Source organism: Vicugna pacos, chromosome 18, assembly GCF_048564905.1.
Source record: "Vicugna pacos chromosome 18, VicPac4, whole genome shotgun sequence".
NCBI classification, from domain to species: domain Eukaryota; kingdom Metazoa; phylum Chordata; class Mammalia; order Artiodactyla; family Camelidae; genus Vicugna; species Vicugna pacos.
Window position 1 is genome coordinate 40944827 of NC_133004.1, and position 17434 is coordinate 40962260.

At 53.6% G+C, this 17434-nt stretch overlaps 3 protein-coding genes across 9 annotated transcripts; 1 reads left to right on the forward strand and 2 right to left on the reverse strand.

Moving 5' to 3' along the window:
• The first annotated feature begins 100 nt into the window (after positions 1-100).
• On the forward strand, positions 101-1200 carry UFSP1 (UFM1 specific peptidase 1). The gene has a single exon (XM_072943182.1). The coding sequence runs from the start codon at positions 641-643 to the stop codon at positions 1067-1069; it is 429 nt and encodes a 142-aa protein (XP_072799283.1). The 5' UTR covers positions 101-640; the 3' UTR covers positions 1070-1200.
• A 63-nt stretch (positions 1201-1263) lies between these two features.
• SRRT (serrate, RNA effector molecule) lies at positions 1264-12584 on the reverse strand. 7 transcript variants are annotated; one of them, XM_072943174.1, is made up of 20 exons: positions 12283-12584; positions 11924-12063; positions 8632-8760; positions 8224-8370; positions 7789-8001; positions 5807-5976; positions 5529-5713; positions 5214-5312; positions 5014-5131; positions 4662-4816; positions 4270-4331; positions 4075-4153; positions 3588-3776; positions 3068-3241; positions 2820-2973; positions 2444-2637; positions 2097-2253; positions 1801-1902; positions 1558-1684; positions 1264-1457 (listed from the first exon to the last, which is right to left on the reverse strand). In XM_072943174.1, exons 2-20 carry the CDS (start codon positions 12043-12045, stop codon positions 1382-1384), a joined length of 2652 nt encoding a protein of 883 aa, XP_072799275.1. In that variant the 5' UTR covers positions 12046-12063; positions 12283-12584; the 3' UTR covers positions 1264-1381. The 7 variants fall into 7 exon arrangements, with proteins under 7 accessions (XP_072799275.1, XP_006219212.2, XP_015107447.2 ...); XM_006219150.4 differs by having other exon boundaries at positions 1801-1890; positions 7789-7977; positions 12283-12582; XM_015251961.3 differs by having other exon boundaries at positions 7789-7977; positions 12283-12582.
• An 851-nt stretch (positions 12585-13435) lies between these two features.
• Positions 13436-17354, reverse strand: TRIP6 (thyroid hormone receptor interactor 6). Its single transcript, XM_015251965.3, has 9 exons — positions 16866-17354; positions 16455-16582; positions 16239-16364; positions 15561-15947; positions 15144-15237; positions 14861-15030; positions 14192-14370; positions 13834-13954; positions 13436-13707 (listed from the first exon to the last, which is right to left on the reverse strand). The coding sequence occupies exons 1-9, from the start codon at positions 16972-16974 to the stop codon at positions 13576-13578; spliced, it is 1446 nt and encodes a 481-aa protein (XP_015107451.1). The 5' UTR covers positions 16975-17354; the 3' UTR covers positions 13436-13575.
• Between the last annotated feature and the right edge of the window lie 80 nt (positions 17355-17434).

The window sequence follows — 17434 nt, forward strand, 5'->3', positions numbered from 1 at the left end:
TCAACCACTGGGGCTGAGTGAATGGAGGGGTAGGTGCTAGAGCCGGCGGGAGGCACAGATCTCTGAAGTTGGGTGCTGGGAGCTGGATCGCCCCCGTCGCGGCAGCGAGTACGGCCCGCCCTGCGAGGTGGAGTTCACGCCTGCGCAGTGAGGCCGGCTGCGCGAGCGCGGCGGTGCATTGTGGGAGCCCCGCAAGTGTGTGTGTGTGATCTTTTCGGCCGCTGGGTGCTGCTTTCCTACCTGGGGTCCGGCGGGAGCTACCCCAGAGTCCGCGCGCCTGTTTTGCCCGAAGCTAGCCCAAGACCAGGGACCGGGAGGAAGCGCTGGAGCCTGGAGTCTCCCTGGAGTTCGCTCCGCGCCGCCTGGAGGACACATCTGCCCGGCTCGGCGACCGCCGCTCCCGCCCACCACCCTGGAGCCGCTGAAGGACGTCCACCTGGGCCTGGCTCCGCCTGGCCGCGGCCCGGCTCGCCTTGCCCTCCTCTCCGGCCACTACCTCTACTACCACTACGGCTGCGACGGCCTGGATGACCGGGGCTGGGGCTGCGGCTATCGCACTCTGCAGACACTGTGCTCGTGGCCAGAGGGCCGGCCTGCGGGAGTGCCTGGGCTGGCTGCCGTGCAGGCGGCTCTGGAGGACATGGGCGACAAACCCCCTGGGTTCCGGGGCTCGCGGAGCTGGATCGGCTGCGTAGAAGCCAGCCTCTGCCTTGACTATTTCGGGGGGCCCCAAGGGCGCCTATGTCATGTGCCCCGTGGAGCCGGGCTTCATGGGGAACTGGAGAGGCTTTACTCCCACTTCGCAGGGGGTGGGGGGCCTGTAATGGTTGGAGGGGATGCGGATGCCCAGTCCAAGGCCTTGCTGGGAGTGTGCCTAGGGCCAGGCACGGAAGCCTATGTCCTGGTATTGGACCCTCACTGCTGGGGTGCTCTAAACAACCCCAGTGAACTACAGGCTGCTGGGTGGGTGGGCTGGCAAGAAGCAAGCATGGCCTTTGACCCCAACTCCTTCTACAACCTGTGCTTGACCACTTGTAACTCGGAAAAGCAGCAGCACGCCCTGGACTGAGGCTAAGGTCCCAGAACTGAGACGTCTCCAGCTCCATACAAGCTCACCTACCCCCATCTCAAAGGCAGAGCCCCCAGGAAATCCCAGCAGAGCCTGGGACCTTCAGTGTCAATAAAGTGGCAAGGCCCAGCCAACCATGGCCCCAGCCAATCTTTGGGAGAATTCGGGGAGGTATACATACACCAACTCAGGAGTCACTACGGAAGTGCTTTTATTGGCAGTAGGGCTGAACGTACAAAAAATTCTCCAAGCTGGATGGAACAAGGCAGTCACAAGTATAGATGATACCAAGAGTAAGGAAAAGTAGATGGCTCAAAAGAAATCCACATCATCTGGAGCATCCAGGTCACGGTATTCCACAATGGCCCGTGGGTCTCCACGGACCATCCTGTGAGATAAGAAAGAGGTAAGATGGGGTGAGAGTTGAGGGCCCCCAAAAGGGACTTTGAAGAGGACAAGAAAGCTTAGACACCTTAGCCCATTCTCACCTGTTTCGAGGTTTCCCAGGATAGCCTCCCTGGCCACGGAAGGCATCGTAGTTCCCTCGGCCAGCACCATAGGGAGCATGGGGGTATGGAGGCCCTCCTGTGGGGACCGCAGGGCGAACAGCGCCAGCTGTGAAAAAGACCAGTGTTGAGTTGAAAAACTGATCTCAACTACATCCTAGCTAAGTTTTCTTTCTACCAGCCCCTCACCATCAGTAAGTCCTTCCAACTCTCTCTTGTACTTACCGCCATAGCCCAAGATGGGAGGCCGGGGCTGGCCATAGGGCATCAGGCCCTGAGGAGTCTGGTGTGGGTAGGGAAGTCCCGGGGTCAGGCCTGGGGGGAGTACAACACAGACAGGAACATGAATTACTGCGGGGGAGGGGGGAAGGCAGGGTAATGACTAATGACAACGGGCTTTTTAGTAATACAGCCTGAGACTGGGATAGAAACTTTTCAGGGTATGACAAGTTAAAGAGAACCAGTAGTCTGAACAGCCAAGGGACAGGGAATGTGGCAGACCCTCATGGATCGTATCTTACTCTGGGCAGGGCCAGGAGGCTGAGCTGGCTTGATCTCAGGCAGAGCTGGGCGCTTGGCATCAGTGAGAAAGTTGTTAAAAAATGCCACTTCCTTCTTCACTTCCTCAATTTTCTCTGCATGTTTGTTAAAGATATGTTTGCGTACAAACTCAGGGCCCTGGGTGAAGAGAGGAGGGGGTCAGAACAGAGTGAGCAATATGGGTTCCTTAACTCTCCAGACCTAACCTGGAAGATAAACCTCCCCTCCTTCTAATCCCAATGAGCAGTTCCTCCCCAGGCCTTGAGGAGGCTTCCTCGCTCAATCCTCTCCACCCACAGTGCTAACACAACTCTCTAATATCCCAGACCTTGAATTTCTTGCCACTGAGAGGGCACAGCCACTTATCCTTGCCCAGTTCCTGGGTGTTAGAAGTCACAAACTTTTCCACTTCCTGCTCAGGGTCTTTGCGACCCATCTTCTGGGCCTCTTCCTCTGAAAGAGATTCCCGCACGCTCAGCAGGGGAGTCAGCTTCTCCTCAAATGTCTTCTGCCACTCCAGCACTGCGGTTTGGAACAGACGGACAGCAGGTTGGAGATGGGAGCCAGGAGCAAGGAATAAGCCAGAAGGAGGATATTAGAGTAGAAGGTGCACAGCATAGCTATCTACCAGAGCAGAACGAAGGCCAGAGGCATCTAAGAGAAAGGGACCGAAGGGTCAAGGAGTGGGGAGGCCGGGAGCTCACCTTCTCCATGACTGATGCGGTTGGGCGGCATGGGCCCCCGAACATGGATGATGCCACAACGGTTGGGCATTTCATCCTCATTGGGGTACTCGCACGTGTTGTAATAGTCCAGGGAATGCACAATGCGCAAATAGAGGAGCAGTTTGTCCAGAACCTAAGAGAGGTGAGAAGCCGTGAGTTCACCACACTCCTGCCCCTTTACTGCCGGGAGCCAGGCTCTCCCACAGCCCACACTGCTCTCCCAGCACCTTGATCAGCTTCTCATCCCGCTCCACGTTGATCTCTGCTGGGTTTCCTTCCTTAGGAGGCTCCTCAGGAGGGGCCCCCCCACTGCTCCCCAGCAGCTCCTCCTCCTCAGCACTCACTTCCTCAATCAGGTAGTCAGTGATGTTCTTTAAGATCGGGTTCTGCGAGGGCAGACTCTGGTAGGGCGAGAGAGGTGGAGCAGACAAAACTCCTCAGGGTAGGTAGCCTAGGAACCTCCTCATTTGAAGAGGCAACATGGGGCCAAAGAGTTCAGGACTCAGCTGGCCTGTTACCTTTGCCTTGTTACTTGTCTTCATTTTTGTATTTGTTCTGCCCTAGCCCATAAATAATCACTAATGCCAATCTGTTTTGTTCGAAGCTGGAAGCTGCCCAGGAGGAGAGGGGCAAAAACATGGGCGGGTATAAGGGATCAATGCTACAGATCAAGTAAGGCCAGAGGTGCCCACGGCAGATGAGGCAGTACCAGCGGCTTCTTAAAAAGTTCCACCAGGAGACACTGACTGTTGGCAGAGGAGGTGTCCCAGGCTCAGAGGCCCAGAGCTGGGTCCTGTCGTCCAGCGTATGGATCAGCTTGGCTGCCAGCTTGATGTCATTGCGCACTATCTGCTTGTGCTGGGTGATACCGTTGATGTTGCGGACGCGGCGGGTCAGGTCTCTGTTCACGCCAGGGCTCAGCTCACATTCCCGGAGCTGGAGGAACAGAAAGTTTACCAGCACCGGCCCAAGAAGAGCCACTCAAAGACTGGCCCTGCTGACAGTGCTAGGGATTAGACAGCGTCCTGAGGACCGGGACCAGATGTGTCTCATTCACGGCAACAGTCCCAGAGCCGAACCCAGAGACGACTATATACAATTCGCATGGGCAGACTAAATGGATGAAACAAGGGGCAGATAAGTGAAGCTACCAACGAACAAAGGAATCAGAGATCAAGCAGAGCATGGAAAGCCCCACTTCCTCTTCCTCTGCAGCCCCACTCCCAGCACTCACTCGGATATTCTGCAGGTTCCAACAGATCTCCTTGATATTGACGCTGCGGTCAAAGGTGACCCAACCACGACGGAAAAACCTAAACAAGAAAGAAAATGTCAGCAAAATTCTGGGATGGAGGTGACGTGGGCCACTAATCTTCCCTTGTACCCTTTCACCAAGGTCTCCAGGGTCACACCTCCCTCCATTCCTCACCTCCTCTCTGGCTGGGGCTCGGATAGTGCTACACGCATAAAGCCTGGGTATCTTTTACAAAGCTGGAAAAAGAGAAATAGAAACCCCACTTAGTGACTCAAGGGTTCACTTCCTCCTCCAATCCCCATGTCCTCAGAACCCTAGAGAACTGCCTTTTAATCTTTCCTTGGAATAAGAAAAAACAAAGGGCTTAAGAATAATAGCACTTGAAAGCTAACAGTGCAGTCAGGGCCAGCCCTCGAAGGGCATGAGCCCATGGGAAGGGGGCCGCCCTATTAGGGAAATAAGGATGTATGTAAAAGCAGTGCCAGATTATCTTCTCCCTGCCACCCCACTCAAAGGAATGGAGCATAGGTGTCTTCCCTGCCCCCGACACCATTTTCCCCACGCACAGAAATTATCTCAGCCCGGGAGATGTTGGGTGCGATGTTGCGCATGAAGAGAGAGCAAGTCTTATGCAGAGGTCGGGGTTTACATTCCAGCGCAGGAGTGTCCTTAGGCTTCTCCCTTTCTTCTTCCTTAGGCTTCTCCTTTTCCTTGAGTGCTTCTTCTATGCAGGAAGTGGTAGGAGTTGGTGAAAATTGATTGTTAATTGACGAGAGGAGAATAGAGAAGCTGTCAGACCTACCCCCCACCAGTCTCTCCCAAAAGGCTACCTTCCCATCAATTTCACCAGCCTCTCACCTGTCCCACCCTTGTTCAGTAGGAAGAGACCAGACTACAAGCAGAGAAAATAAAACCTACCAGCCTCTTCCTTCTCCTCCTCGGCCTGGCCGCTCTCGGATTCCGACTCCGACTCGGACACACTGCCTTCGTCAAAGCTGTCGTCACCACTGTGCTTCCTATTCCGCTTCTTGCTGCTCTGTGAGAGCCACGGCAAGAGAAGGGGAGTCAGGTACCAGGAACCAACACTGACGCTGACCCTGTGCAAGGGGAGACCCTACCTTTTTGGCATCTTTCTCAGAGTCTTCTTTTTTCTCTTCCTTGTCCCCGTCACCCTCGGATTTCTTAGTTTTGTCATCACTGGAGCTGTCATTTTCAACCTACAGGTAAAGACAAATCACCAGGGATGTCAGTCTCCCCTTCAGCCTTTACCAGAGGGCCCTGCCCACCCTCCACAGCTGAGCCCACCAGTTCACCTCTCCCGTACTCAATACTCAACCCTCCAGAGTTCCAGCTCATTTGGACCCACCACTAAAGCAGCTCCACTCTCCTCCCCAGGCCTCACAGGCAGCACCCAGAGGCCCCAGCACTCAGACCTGTTTGCCGTCTTCTTTCTTGTCATCCTTATCATTGGCCTTGCGCTCTCCATCCCCCAGGGCTGGTCCAGCCCGACCTTCCTCTTTCTTGCTGGGTTCCCCAGGCTTTCCTGCCTGTTCCTCCTCCTCTTCCTGCTCCAGGATACGTAGATCATTCTCCGTACCTCCTTCCATCTTAATCACAGCTACCAACAAAGGGAGCAGAGGCTGTCAGTCTACTTCCATTTCCAACCAAGACCTTGGTCACAAGACAGCCCCACCCCTCCCAACCCATATACCTGCATCCAGCATCTTGACAATGGCATCAGCTTTGTCTATGTCCAGCAGAAGATTATCAAACCAGCCACTCTCCATGAGGGACAAGAATACTCTTAGTCGGTTTTGCAGGGCCCCCCGGGCCTCCTGCCGTCGCTTCCCCACCTCATCTGGGTGGTACTTAGACCGAAACCTTGGAAGGAAGGGAGGGAAGAGACCAAACAGTCACTGGAGGCCAGGGCCAGGACATGGGGAGGGGCCCAGGAAAGTTAGGGCATAGCCCCCATCCTCTCACACCCACAAAAGATCATAAAAGCAGAGATTAGGGAAAGAGAGGTGCACTAGAACCACCCAATCCCCCCCAAGAGAACCAGAAGTTATGCTCTGAGAAGATCTGGGGGGGAACCAGGAACTAAGAGCTCTGGATTTGGGAAGAGCATGACTACAGGGGGAGCCAGAGATGGAGAGGCAAACTGACTGCCCTAAGTGCCTGGGAAACACAAATTTTAAAAAACATAGTTTCCCAAAGCTTCCGAGAGGAATGCTAAGGAAATAGTAAGCCCCAAAGAACCTCCCTCTCCTTACCAACCCCAAACTAGTCATTAAAAAGATTGCTCCCACCAGCTCCCTCCACCCCTAGGTGGAAGACAAGGGAAACCTGAAATCACCAGAAAGGAAAAACCAAAAAAAAGGCAGAATACCTTTCTCCCCCCTTGGGAAGATAAGCAGATGGTGAAGGGACAGGGAAAGACCAAAGGGAGAAACTGAAGTGCCCTTATAACTCAGTTACTGCCCACAGGGATGGAAAGAGGACAAGGGTGGAGAATTATGGGTAGAGCATGATAAGAAAACACTTAAGGGGTGCGGGGAAAAGAAATTAGGATATGGGAAAAAGGGGGAAAGTGTGAGAAAGTCCCAGAAATCAAAAACAAATGGGGAAAACTAAAGACCAAATGGAAACTGGAGGGGGGGGGGGGAAGCAGCAAAAAGTGTTAGGCAGGAGCAAGAACAGGGACATAGAAAGAATGAAAGGTATATGAGGGGGTGAAACAAGACACAGAGAAGAAGAGGGGACAATGACAGAACAGAACCACAAGTTGAGCGTAAGAGGAAAGGAAAGCCGCAGGCATCACCTCCAGGATCTTTACCTTGGCCGCTTGGTCAAACAGAGCTCAAGATTTAACTAGCCGCGCCCAGGGCCCATGCTGGCTGGTGGGCCACCGGCTGGCTCCTGGCTGGGGTGTCCCGGCCCGGATGCCCCACCCCCGCGGGACTCCGCGGTGGGGGCCCTGACTGACTAACTGCCTGAGCAATCACATTCAGCTAAACCGCTGCATTGTGCACAGCAGTGCCCTGCCTGTCTGCCTGGCCGGGCAGCGCGGTCAGCCCAAGGGGCTCATGTATGGGCTGGGTATGGTGGGGGTGGAGGTGGGTTTGCTCCGAGCTCCGTCGATGAGCGGGTGTAGTTCCCAGTTCTGGCTCTTTTCAAGGAGGAGGAGCAGAAAGAGGATGAGGAGGAGGAGGAGCAGGAAGGGGGGAAAAGATGGTTGATTAAAATTAAAACATCCACAAAAGGAAAAAAAATTAAAATTCTTTTTCTGTCAAACGACCCTGAGATCTTTGCTTTTCTTGTCTGGATTCACTCGTTGCTTTTGGGAGGATGCCACAGCCACACAGGGTCCCGGCGATCAGGGATGACAATGACCCAATATCAGCAAGTGGGAAGCAGTCTGTCTGCTGCCCCAAGGGAACAGGTGGCTCTGGCCAACTGCCTGGAGGTGTCTCACTCACTGAGGACAGTGGGGAAGGGAGACGGGGTGGGGGCCGTGGCGGACATGGAAGTGAGGAGGAGAACCCATCAGCCAGTGCTATTGTACTTCCCTCCCCCACCCCCAGGAAGTTCTGGATTGGGGAAAATGGGAAGAGGACAGGGCTGCAGGCTCCACTGGCGGGGCCAGGGGAAACATGCCAGGGAAAAGACAGCAGGAGAGTAAGGGGCACTCACCACTCCTCATCTTTATGAGCCAGGAAGAAATCCTGCATCTGCTGCCTTCGAAAATCCAGCTTATAGTCGTTATAGCGCTTAACTGCCTCTGTCTCATCCACAGAGTCATCCAATGACAGGAGAAACTCCTTGAAGGTCTTCATCACGGGTGGTGGCACACCCAAGTCAATCTCTGCGATGCTGCCCAGCCTGGGGGGGGCCCGGTCAGGAAGTCTTGGTTGTGGGGGAAGAGGGTGGGGGGATGGGGGGCCAAGGTAGCCAGCTGCCCCCTTCCTTTGCCCACCAGACACCACCCCAGGCACTGACTGCTACCACCCCCACAGGCACTCCTCTGAGTGCCTAAGCCACTTCCTGGCTCCAGCCATGGTCTTCAGCAACCCCAATCCATCCCCCGAGCCTACTGACTCCCTTCTCCCGAGAACCCCAGGTCTTTACCTGGCCTGGATAGGCAGAACATGATGCTGCATGATGTGGACGTCTGGGTGGCCCCAGGGCTGAGGGGGGCCATAAGTTGGGCCCCCACCCCCCCCAGCATAGGGCATCTCATAGCCACTGTGGTATGGGTCAGAGCTGTGCTCATCCCTGAGGGTGGGGGACACAAAAGTCAGACAGAGAAGGGAATCACCTCTCCAGAGCACAAAGGAGGATGGAACAGAAGGAGGGGCACAGATGGAGTGTGGTCTCTCACCAAGGATTTAAAGGGATTAAATAAGGGTGGGTTTATGGGAAGTTTGAGAAAAGGAAATGACAAAGACAGTTCTCAGCAGAAGTAAGGGTAGATAGCTGAGGCCCAGGTAGGACGGAGGCTAAGGAGAGAAGACAGAGCAACTGTTGCCGTCTCACCAGTCTCGCCTCATGCGCTTCTGCGGGGGGCTGAGCTCGTGGCGGGGAGGAGAGAAGCGCTCTCGCCGATTCCTATCGTAATCACGATACTCGCCCCGGCTGCGACGCTCCCGGCCACGGTCCCACTCTCTGGAGATCAAAACAAGTAACGGTAAATAAGACATGGTTGGTTATCCCACAGTCACACTCCTGGATAGGCCCTTCCCAACCTATCCCTAAGAAACCAGACTAAAAGCCTGAAATTATAAAACTAGCCTCTAAACAGAAAAAGGCTCTCATCTCCTTCCATAACTTTAGGCATTACCCACAAACTGATGGCTCACAATTCTTCTTCCAGCCTGGCCTTTTTCCTGAGTTCCAGACCAACATTACCAATCCCCTCCTAAACAGCCATTTTCACCTCAAATTCAACATGTCAGAACTGCACCTGTTAATTATATCACGTGGGCCCAAATTTGCTTCCCAGTCCTGTTTCCCACTCTCAGTGCATCAACACATTACTAGGTATCTAGTTATCAAGTATCACACTCACCATTATTTGTAACTGACTTGTTAATCCTCTGCCTCAAGGCCTATCAAAGCTGTCCTTCTCAGGGGGAGGGTGTAGCTCAGCAGCAGAGCAGGTGCTTAGCATGCACGAGGTCCTGGGTTCAATCCCCAGTACCTCCATTTAAAGAAAAGAAGAAAAAAAAGCTGTCCTTTTCTTTGCCATCCCCACAAACTCTGCCCTGGTCCATGTGCCCTGGTCCTGGACATTTTGCCTTTAAGTGAAGTCTTGGTCTGGTTTCCCTGCCTCTGGTCTCTCTAAGGTCAAAGTGATCCTTCTCAAATACAAATCCAATCACACCACGCCCCTGCTTAAATGCCAGTCCATAGCACTGTTCAAAACCTTGGTTCCAGGCTCTCTACCAATCACCAGCTGACCCCATCCCCATCTTAACAAAATAAAAAAGAAAATCCTCTGTTGTCACCTGGTGGTTTTAAAAAGTTTTAAAAACTTTTGAAGATTAACAAGCTTTTGCTTACGTAGGTTGTATCTATTCACTCAACTATTCAAAAATTGAACCAAAAATATTATATACTTTTATTTTAGAATGGCTATTTTCCAAAAAAAAATTTAGTGAGAAAAGTTACACGGTTTTTTCATTTACAAATCTTTTCAAAGCTGGCTTAATAGAAACAGCTGGATTCTCATAGTATTTGGTTCTCTATTCAGCCTGTTACGAGTTGTTTAGTTGAAAAATATGCAGAAAAGCTGGCCTCACACTGATGTGCAGTTGGAAAACAGGAAGATTTTAATAGCTTTTTCAGATAACTGGGGATATTCTTTATTACCCAAAATTTAGCAAGAGATAGTTTCTTAAAGGCTAGTTGCAATGTTGAATCTAAAAACTAAATTAATGAACATTTTGTACTCTGCTACATTAAAATTCATTGTTCTACCTGGCTCTTTCAGTGGATCTTGACACATCTCATTACACAGTATCAAAGTGTCATCATCATGAGTATCATTGCCCATCTCACCAGAAAGTCTTTAATGGGAAGCTGTCAAACTAACACTGGCAGACACAAGTTTTCAAAGTTTTAGTTTTCACTGGCAAGTTCCACTTCCTCACCTGCAACAAAACTGACAATGTTCTTTGAAGTAGTAACAAGTTCTCTTAGCTTGTGTTCAAGAAAATATCTGCCAAATACCCAAATATTAATAAGCACTGTTTGACAGCCTTTCATTCGGGTAAAAATGGCACCCCAACAAGGGGGTCGGGGGCGGAGAAAAGGACCTGTTAGTTTAACTCACAACTCAATCTCACAAAAGTTCTTCCTCAAGATAACCACTATCCTATACCCAGAAATGCTTTACGCATACTTTCTGTGCATCATGTGTATTAAAAAATAGTCAACAATCCAATTTAATAAGATTTAAAATTTTATTGCTTCCTCAAGGACATTAAGTGAAACTGACTCTTTGTTTTTGTCTTTTTTTTTTCAACTCTTTGGTGCCACTGCCCTGATTTGTGCTAAGGCACCAGCAGGTTTACCTGCCATTGCTATAGCACCAAATGTCAATACGGTGAAAACAACAATACTATCTTAGCATTACTACACAAACAGTTGTGAGCTCACAGACTCCTTAGGGTCTGTGGACAACATTTTGAGAACCAATACTCTAAAGAAACTAGAACACATGCTCTTTTCTGCACACAACTTTATGCCCCCAACTCCAAGTTGTACACTCCACCAAGGAGTCTGGGTAATTCCCACTTGTCTTTCCAACTCTTGCTAAGTGTCCCTTTTCTGTAGCTCTCCCCTGCGCCACCTCCGCCACTTCTCCCCTCCCTCAGAAGATCTGTTCCCTCAACGTTTCACATCTCTATGGTGATCTTTCATATACATTCATTTGCAGCATATTCCCAAGGCCATTTTGGCCCCTACTCCAAGCCCCAGACTGTAAACTCCTTAAAGGCAATAACTACACCTTATCTATCTTCAGAATTCAGATGAACACCTTTGGCTTTCTTCTTTCTTAGACAATACTAAGGAAAACAAAGTGCCCTATAAAGTCTCCACAGTGAAGAGACACACGGAAAGACTGAATGACTTACTAAACTCATTCTTCAAAATGATACTGAATGAAGAAATGCTACCACAATAAGTCACCTCAAACTCTTTTTTCCTGGTAATCTGTCTCCAAATCAAACCTCGCCATCAGCTCACTGATTAGATATCTGCGATGTCCCTTAAAGAGTCAGCCACAGTCGGGCTTATTTTGACTATTTAAAACATCAGCTGTTTCTTAACGGAAAAACCTTAACTATAATTAACTCAAGAACATCCCAGAAAACTAATCACTAGCTGAGTCAACCCTAATCAATTAACCCAATCACCACTGCTCAAAGAATTTTCTGATTTTAGGCTAAACAACTACAAGAAACTTAATTACATCCTGCCAGGGCACTGGTCTGACAACCTCTCCGACCAAATCTACTCTGTAATATTACTTTCTTTAAATCTATCTGTTTAGGTACAATTCACAAACAATAAACTGCACGCAGCTTAAGTACATGAACAAATAATGCTTTTTCATACTCAAACTCTTACCACTATTGCTTCAATCTCCTGGACATTTCAAAAAATCAAGCCATAGCAATGAGCAAATAGGCTGAACCACATGAAATGGTCAAGTATGAACGATTTCACATGGTTCGCCCGAATAAAATCTTAAGGGAAATGTAATCAGAGTGGAGTGCCAAATAAGACAAGCGGACAAAATCAAGGAAAAATAGCGTCTTACCGGTCATTCCAATCGTCCCCTCGACGTCTTTCATCTCTTTCTCGGGAACGGTCATAGTCGCTGCGCTCTCTTCTAAACTTGTCCCTGCGCCTTCGATCATACTCATCGTCACTGTCACCCATGGCGCGGTCTGAGGGGGCCTGGAGCCCAGACACGGAAGGTCAGGGTGTGGAACAATGACGACCAAAGCAAAGAATCGCTCCTCTGAAGCAGCACGCCCGCCTCCCTCAGCAAAGGCATGCCTTCCGCTATGCCCGCCATCCTAAACCCACGTCCGGGGCAGCAAGGAGGGCTGCGACGCTCCACCCGCCCCCGAGGGCCCCCAACCCCTGGTTCTCCAGGCCTCTCCCCTCCCCCACCTGGGAGCGGTCGCGGCCGTTAGTCTCGCGCTCTGGCCAGCAGGTTCTCCGGGCGACCTGGGCCCGCCTCTTGCCTCGGGCGCGCGACGAGGACGGCGAGGAGCGTGAGACAGACGCGAGGCTCTCAACAACAGGGCCGAGGAGACCCAAAGAAAGTGGGACAGCGAGGATGAGCGGTCGGCGCGCGCGCTCTAGCTGCGCCTGCGTCAACCGCAGAACAGCGCCACGAAACACAAAACTACACCCAGCTTCGCTTGAACTGCAACCAAACCAAAGACGGAATGGCTGGGAGATTCGGGGAACGATGGGAAGGGGCGGGGCCCCGGACGTCTCGCGCGCTTTCCGGGGCGGGAACTTTGCAGGCGAGAGGAACTACGGAAGCCGAGACGGACCAAACATGGCGTTGGGAGAGCGCTGCAGCTCTGTGAGCGGGGAGAGCTTCCTCCCGCCGAGGTCGGACGTCGAAGGTCGCGCTTCCCCGGATGTGTCTAGGATCTGAGTCAGTTCGCGTCTAGCCGCCTTGCCCCTCACTTTGGTCGGGGAGTCTCCTGATCTCATCGGGAGTGGCTCCCCCCTCTCCTCGCGCAGGGCAGTCGCTTAGGGAGTACGGGCGTTTAGTGGGATACAGCAACCATTTTAAAACATTTACCACCACTCTCTCTGGTGCTCCCACCAGAGAACCAGCCTGTATTTGTGCCTCAGTACGTGCTACCAGCAAAACCCACTGTTCCTGCTCTTCTTCCAGAAAGGCACCCTATCTTTAAGCAAAACTGGCAAACACCAACCAGTACCTTGATGAGATTGATTGTAGGTTGAGGGCCTGACCACCAAGCAGAATCTGGCTTGCCCCAGATAAAATGCACCACACTGGGGATAACACCAAGTCCTTGTTCAGTGAGTTGAGTGTGAGGACTTAAGGATAGGAAATGCTGCCTGTCTGGCTCCCAGCACTGAGAGGAAGAGTATTTTTACAGGAAACTACATTAAAAAGAGTGCGTAGTGGAGGTGCAAAAAATTGGCCCTTCTGATCTTGGTTCTGCCACTTTGGAAGAATGCAATCTGAGGAAACCACTTCTCAGCTTAAAAAGCAGTCACAACAATCAGGCTCCTGTTGGGCTGCTATGAGAATCAGATGAGACAACACGCTTAAAAGTGTTTTGTCAGCTCTTGAGGGATTATTATTTCACGATTGGAGGAAGAGGAGACAGCATTTGGTGACAAAGTTATAAAGGTAGATGTCAGGGAGGGTGGTTGATGAGAAGGGAGAACACGGCACGTGCTTCTGGGGGAGACTCAGCAGTCGGTGGTGACGGTGGCCGAGAGCTCCTGGATGCGCCAGGCACTGCAAGCCTTGCATAAGATGTGCCCATCCAGCGGGTAGCAGCCCTGACACTCACCCTCAGAGGAGAGCAGCAGCCCACACTCCTGTTCAGAAAGAAGCAACAGCTTTCCATCAGGCCTTGACCCCTGAGTTCCTTCTCCCTTGTGGTCTAACATACCCAGCACCCCAGATCCCAATAACCCTGTTTCCCCTTATCCAGGTCCCCTGACCTCGCATTTGTAACAGCCAATGTGAAAGCTGCGATCCAGAGCAACGATTCTCACAGTCTCCTCCTGACCTGGCTCAGGCATGATGGCTCCACCACACACTGAGCATCGTGGGGCAAACTTCCTGGGGGAGAAGGGAACCAAGGATGCTGTCAAGCCCCAGGGCTGGAGGAGACTAACAAAAGAGCCCAGAGAAGGTGGAAGGCAGGAGGGCACAGAAGTGGCCAGAGGTATGGTCCTGGATGTTAGGGGAAGATAATAAGAAACAAGAGAGGCTGGTACTCAGATATGAAGGAGAAATAAGGAAGATGGGAAAAGCCAGGCCAGACATCCTGAGACAATGGTTGGGAACCCGGCTGACCTGTGGAAGTCCTCAATGCAGTGGATCTGGCTGGTGGCATCCACAGTGAAAGGGATGCCATCAAGACCACGGTGGCACACCACACAGGTGAAGCAGCCAGGATGGTAGGCCTTCCCCATAGCCCGCAGAATCCGGTCCAGGATGGGCTGGGAGCACGTGGAGCACTTCTCAAGGGTGGCCTGTTGGGAAGGAGGGCAGGAAGGTCAGGGGCTGGGGAGACCCATGGCAGCCCTGACTGGCATCCTGCCAGCCCACCCATCTGTTTAGGTAGCCCACTGCATGTGATGCAGTGAAAGGTGGCCTTGAACAGATCTGAGTACAAGTCCCAGCATGGCAGCTTCCTAGACAAGCTATTTAACCTTTCTGAGCTTCAGTTTCCTTCAGTAGTAGTATCTGCCTTACAGGGCAATTGTGGGAATTTAGCACATTCCCTTAAATCTAAAATAAATGCCTCATACTTGTAAGAGCATATTGTCTTTCCCCTCCAGCAGCCAGGATATAGCTACTTACTTCATTCCTCCCTTCTTACATACCAGTTTCAGTCCCCCAGCCTCAAACCCTGTTCCTCTCTGGGGCTTAGACATCTAGTTCCCACCTTGGATGGAAGGCCCCTGTCTCCTGCTGCTGACTCCAGCCCCCCCCCACCCCCGCTCAGCCCCAACCACTCACCACATAGCAGCTCTCACAATAAGCCCTCCTCTCCACGGCATAGAAATGCTGGCCCCGGAGCTGGGCCCGGCACGTGGAACACACAAAGCAGCCAACGTGAAAGACGCGGTCCAGGGCTACAACCCCGGCCCCATCCCCAACCACATCTTCTCCACAGCCACCACACCGGCCTGGGGTTGAAGAGGAACAGGGTCAATCTACACAGGCTTGGAAGCCGGACCCTCTGTTCATCTGACTCTCCAGCCTCACCTCCCCTTTCCTGCCCCACCAGGGGTCAGCTCACCGAAGTACTCCCCACTGGGCGGGTGGTTCATGTCATGTACCAGCTTCTTGGTCAACCTCTCAAGTTCCTCCTCGGGAGGCTGGCTCAGGGGAACCTGGGAAGTGAGAATCAAGGGTTCGGCCCTACCTCTAGCTCCCAATACTGTCACTGAAGGTCACTGAGGGTGACTAGGCAATTCCACCCAAAAAGCTCATCTGAGAATATCTCAGCCCAGGGGCCAGAGGTGCCCTTCTAGAAGCCAGTATGCAGATCTATCCCCTACTTCCTCTATTTCCAGACCTGCCCAACACCCCCCGGGGGTCCAGAGCTCCCACACCTCAGACTTCTGACAACCAGGACATCAAACACCACCCTCACGCCACCCAGTCCGCATCCAGTTGTCTTTGAGGACCCCAAATCCCAGTGCCCGGGACTTACCGGGGTCCCATACCCGCTTCCTCTTCCTGCTGCAGGGTTGGAGGCCCCAGCAGCCTCCTCTTTACCCGCTGGCCCTGGCTCGCGGTGGCTCCGATAGCCAGCCCCCCAGACTTCACCTCGGCCTGGGACAGGAAAGTGGGGGCCCGGAGGGGGCCCAGAGGCCTGAGAGGTCCCCCGCCTGGGGGGGCCACAGCCTCTCACTGGTTGTGCCACCTTCACTTGCACAGGGAAGGCAGGGCCAGCGGGGGTGCTGGCCGTAGCATAGGAGGCCGGAGTAGGGCCCCCATAGGGGGACGCTGGGAGCGGTGGGGGAGGAACACCCCCTCCGTTGGGCTTCAGGGAGCCTGAGCCTGGGCGATAGGCAGGGGGCTGAAGGGACTCATAAGCCTGGGGAGAAACGCAGACCAGAAGGAGTGAACTGGGCACATTCCATGCCACACATCTGTGGAACCCCCTACCCCATATGTGTGGCACCCGGGTTAGCACTGGTTTTGACAAGGACCCGACCCCAGGCGACTGACAACCTAGTAAGTTTTGGTGACCTGGCTCCCTCCACGCTGGTGTGTGTATCATTCACACAGAGGGGGAGGGGGGCTGAGAATCCAGAGCAGGGACCAGGCTGGAGGGGAGGGGCAGGGGACAAGGACTGAAGGGACAGCAGCAAGACAGGGGAGTCACCTGCCGGTCAGGCCGCCGTGGGGCATGACCACGACCCCCATCCAACTCGGCCAGCATGCTGGTCAGGGAATCAATCTCAGCATCCAGACTCCCTGGGCGCAAGCCCCCCCTGTCTGGGGGTGGTCCCTAGGGATGGAGCAAAAGCAGGGAGAATGCAAATCACCTGGCCTCCTCTCCTGTCCCAAGTTCCCACCCCCCCCCAATCCCAGTGCTCACCTGTGGGCGCTGGGGTGCTCCATGGCACCCCACCCAGGCTAGCCCCCGATCCTCCGGTCCCCCAGGGGCCTGGTAACACTGCTCAGATGGGAGAGGGCAAAAACTGACCCTGGGGTGGGGCTGGAGTGCTGGGGTGAGGGAAGAGAGAGCAAAGGTGGGGATGGGAAGAAGAGAGTGACACTTGTGGAGGCCGCCGTCTTGGGTCCCTCTTCTCCCCTCCCCCCCCCCCGCACTTGGGGTCGGAGAACGGGGCAGGAGGCAGGGAGGGCTGCCAGAGGGCAGGGGCTGCGGGTTTCAGGGCTTGGGGAAGCGGCGGTATGGGTGGGCTCAGCGGGAGGCAAAAGCCGCCGCCGGGCAGAGGTGAGCTCTGGTGCCCCGATGGCCTCCTCGGCGGCACTGGGGATGCCTTACCTGCTCCGTGGGCTGGCGGCGGCCCCGAGGCGCCTCGAGGGAGCGCTCTCCCCTGAGGGGCTCTGGCGGGCTCCGGCTGCTTCGGGGGAAGCCAGGTGGGCCCGGACATGGCCTAGATCGGGGGACTCCAGACAGCGGTCAGGGCCCCACGGAGACCCGGGCCTCTGACTTGGACCCCTTCTTCCGTCCCACACCTCGCTTGGGACTCCAGGAAAGAAACTTTTTCTGGCTTTTTTTTTTCCCCTTCCTCCCCAATTTTGGGGACAGCCACGCCCCCGGTGACGTCACTGCATTCCTGGGGGAGGGTCACGTGGCCCCTAGGCCCTAAAGTGCCGTCCCTCCCCGAGTCGGCCCCCTTCTGTGAGCCAGGAGGGCTTTCCGCGGGCGCCTGCGTCTAAGGGGCTGCGAGCAGCCCGTTTCCACGAGCCCCCACCAGGCCCAGCGCCCCAAGTCCGACACTTGGCCCCCTCGCCACTGGGAAGCTCCCGAGCCCCTCTTTCCCCATCCCCCATACAGATTTCTCCCTCTTCCCGTCCCACCCACCCTCCCCCGTCCAGAAGTGCGCCGCC

Excerpts from the sequence above, each read along its gene's own strand:
- UFSP1 (XM_072943182.1), top strand. The coding sequence starts at position 641 with ATGGGCGACAAACCCCCTGGGTTCCGGGGCTCGCGGAGCTGGATCGGC.
- TRIP6 (XM_015251965.3), bottom strand. The coding sequence starts at position 16,974 with ATGTCCGGGCCCACCTGGCTTCCCCCGAAGCAGCCGGAGCCCGCCAGA. Across the intron at positions 16,365-16,454 it reads GAGCACCCCAGCGCCCACAG|GGACCACCCCCAGACAGGGG; the intron begins GTGAGCACTGGG and ends CTCCATCCCTAG. Across the intron at positions 15,948-16,238 it reads CACGGCGGCCTGACCGGCAG|GCTTATGAGTCCCTTCAGCC; the intron begins GTGACTCCCCTG and ends GTTTCTCCCCAG.
- SRRT (XM_072943173.1), bottom strand. The coding sequence starts at position 12,045 with ATGGGTGACAGTGACGATGAGTATGATCGAAGGCGCAGGGACAAGTTT. Across the intron at positions 8,002-8,223 it reads GTTCTGCCTATCCAGGCCAG|ACTTCCTGACCGGGCCCCCC; the intron begins GTAAAGACCTGG and ends CCCACAACCAAG. Across the intron at positions 5,714-5,806 it reads TGTCAAGATGCTGGATGCAG|CTGTGATTAAGATGGAAGGA; the intron begins GTATATGGGTTG and ends CTTTGTTGGTAG.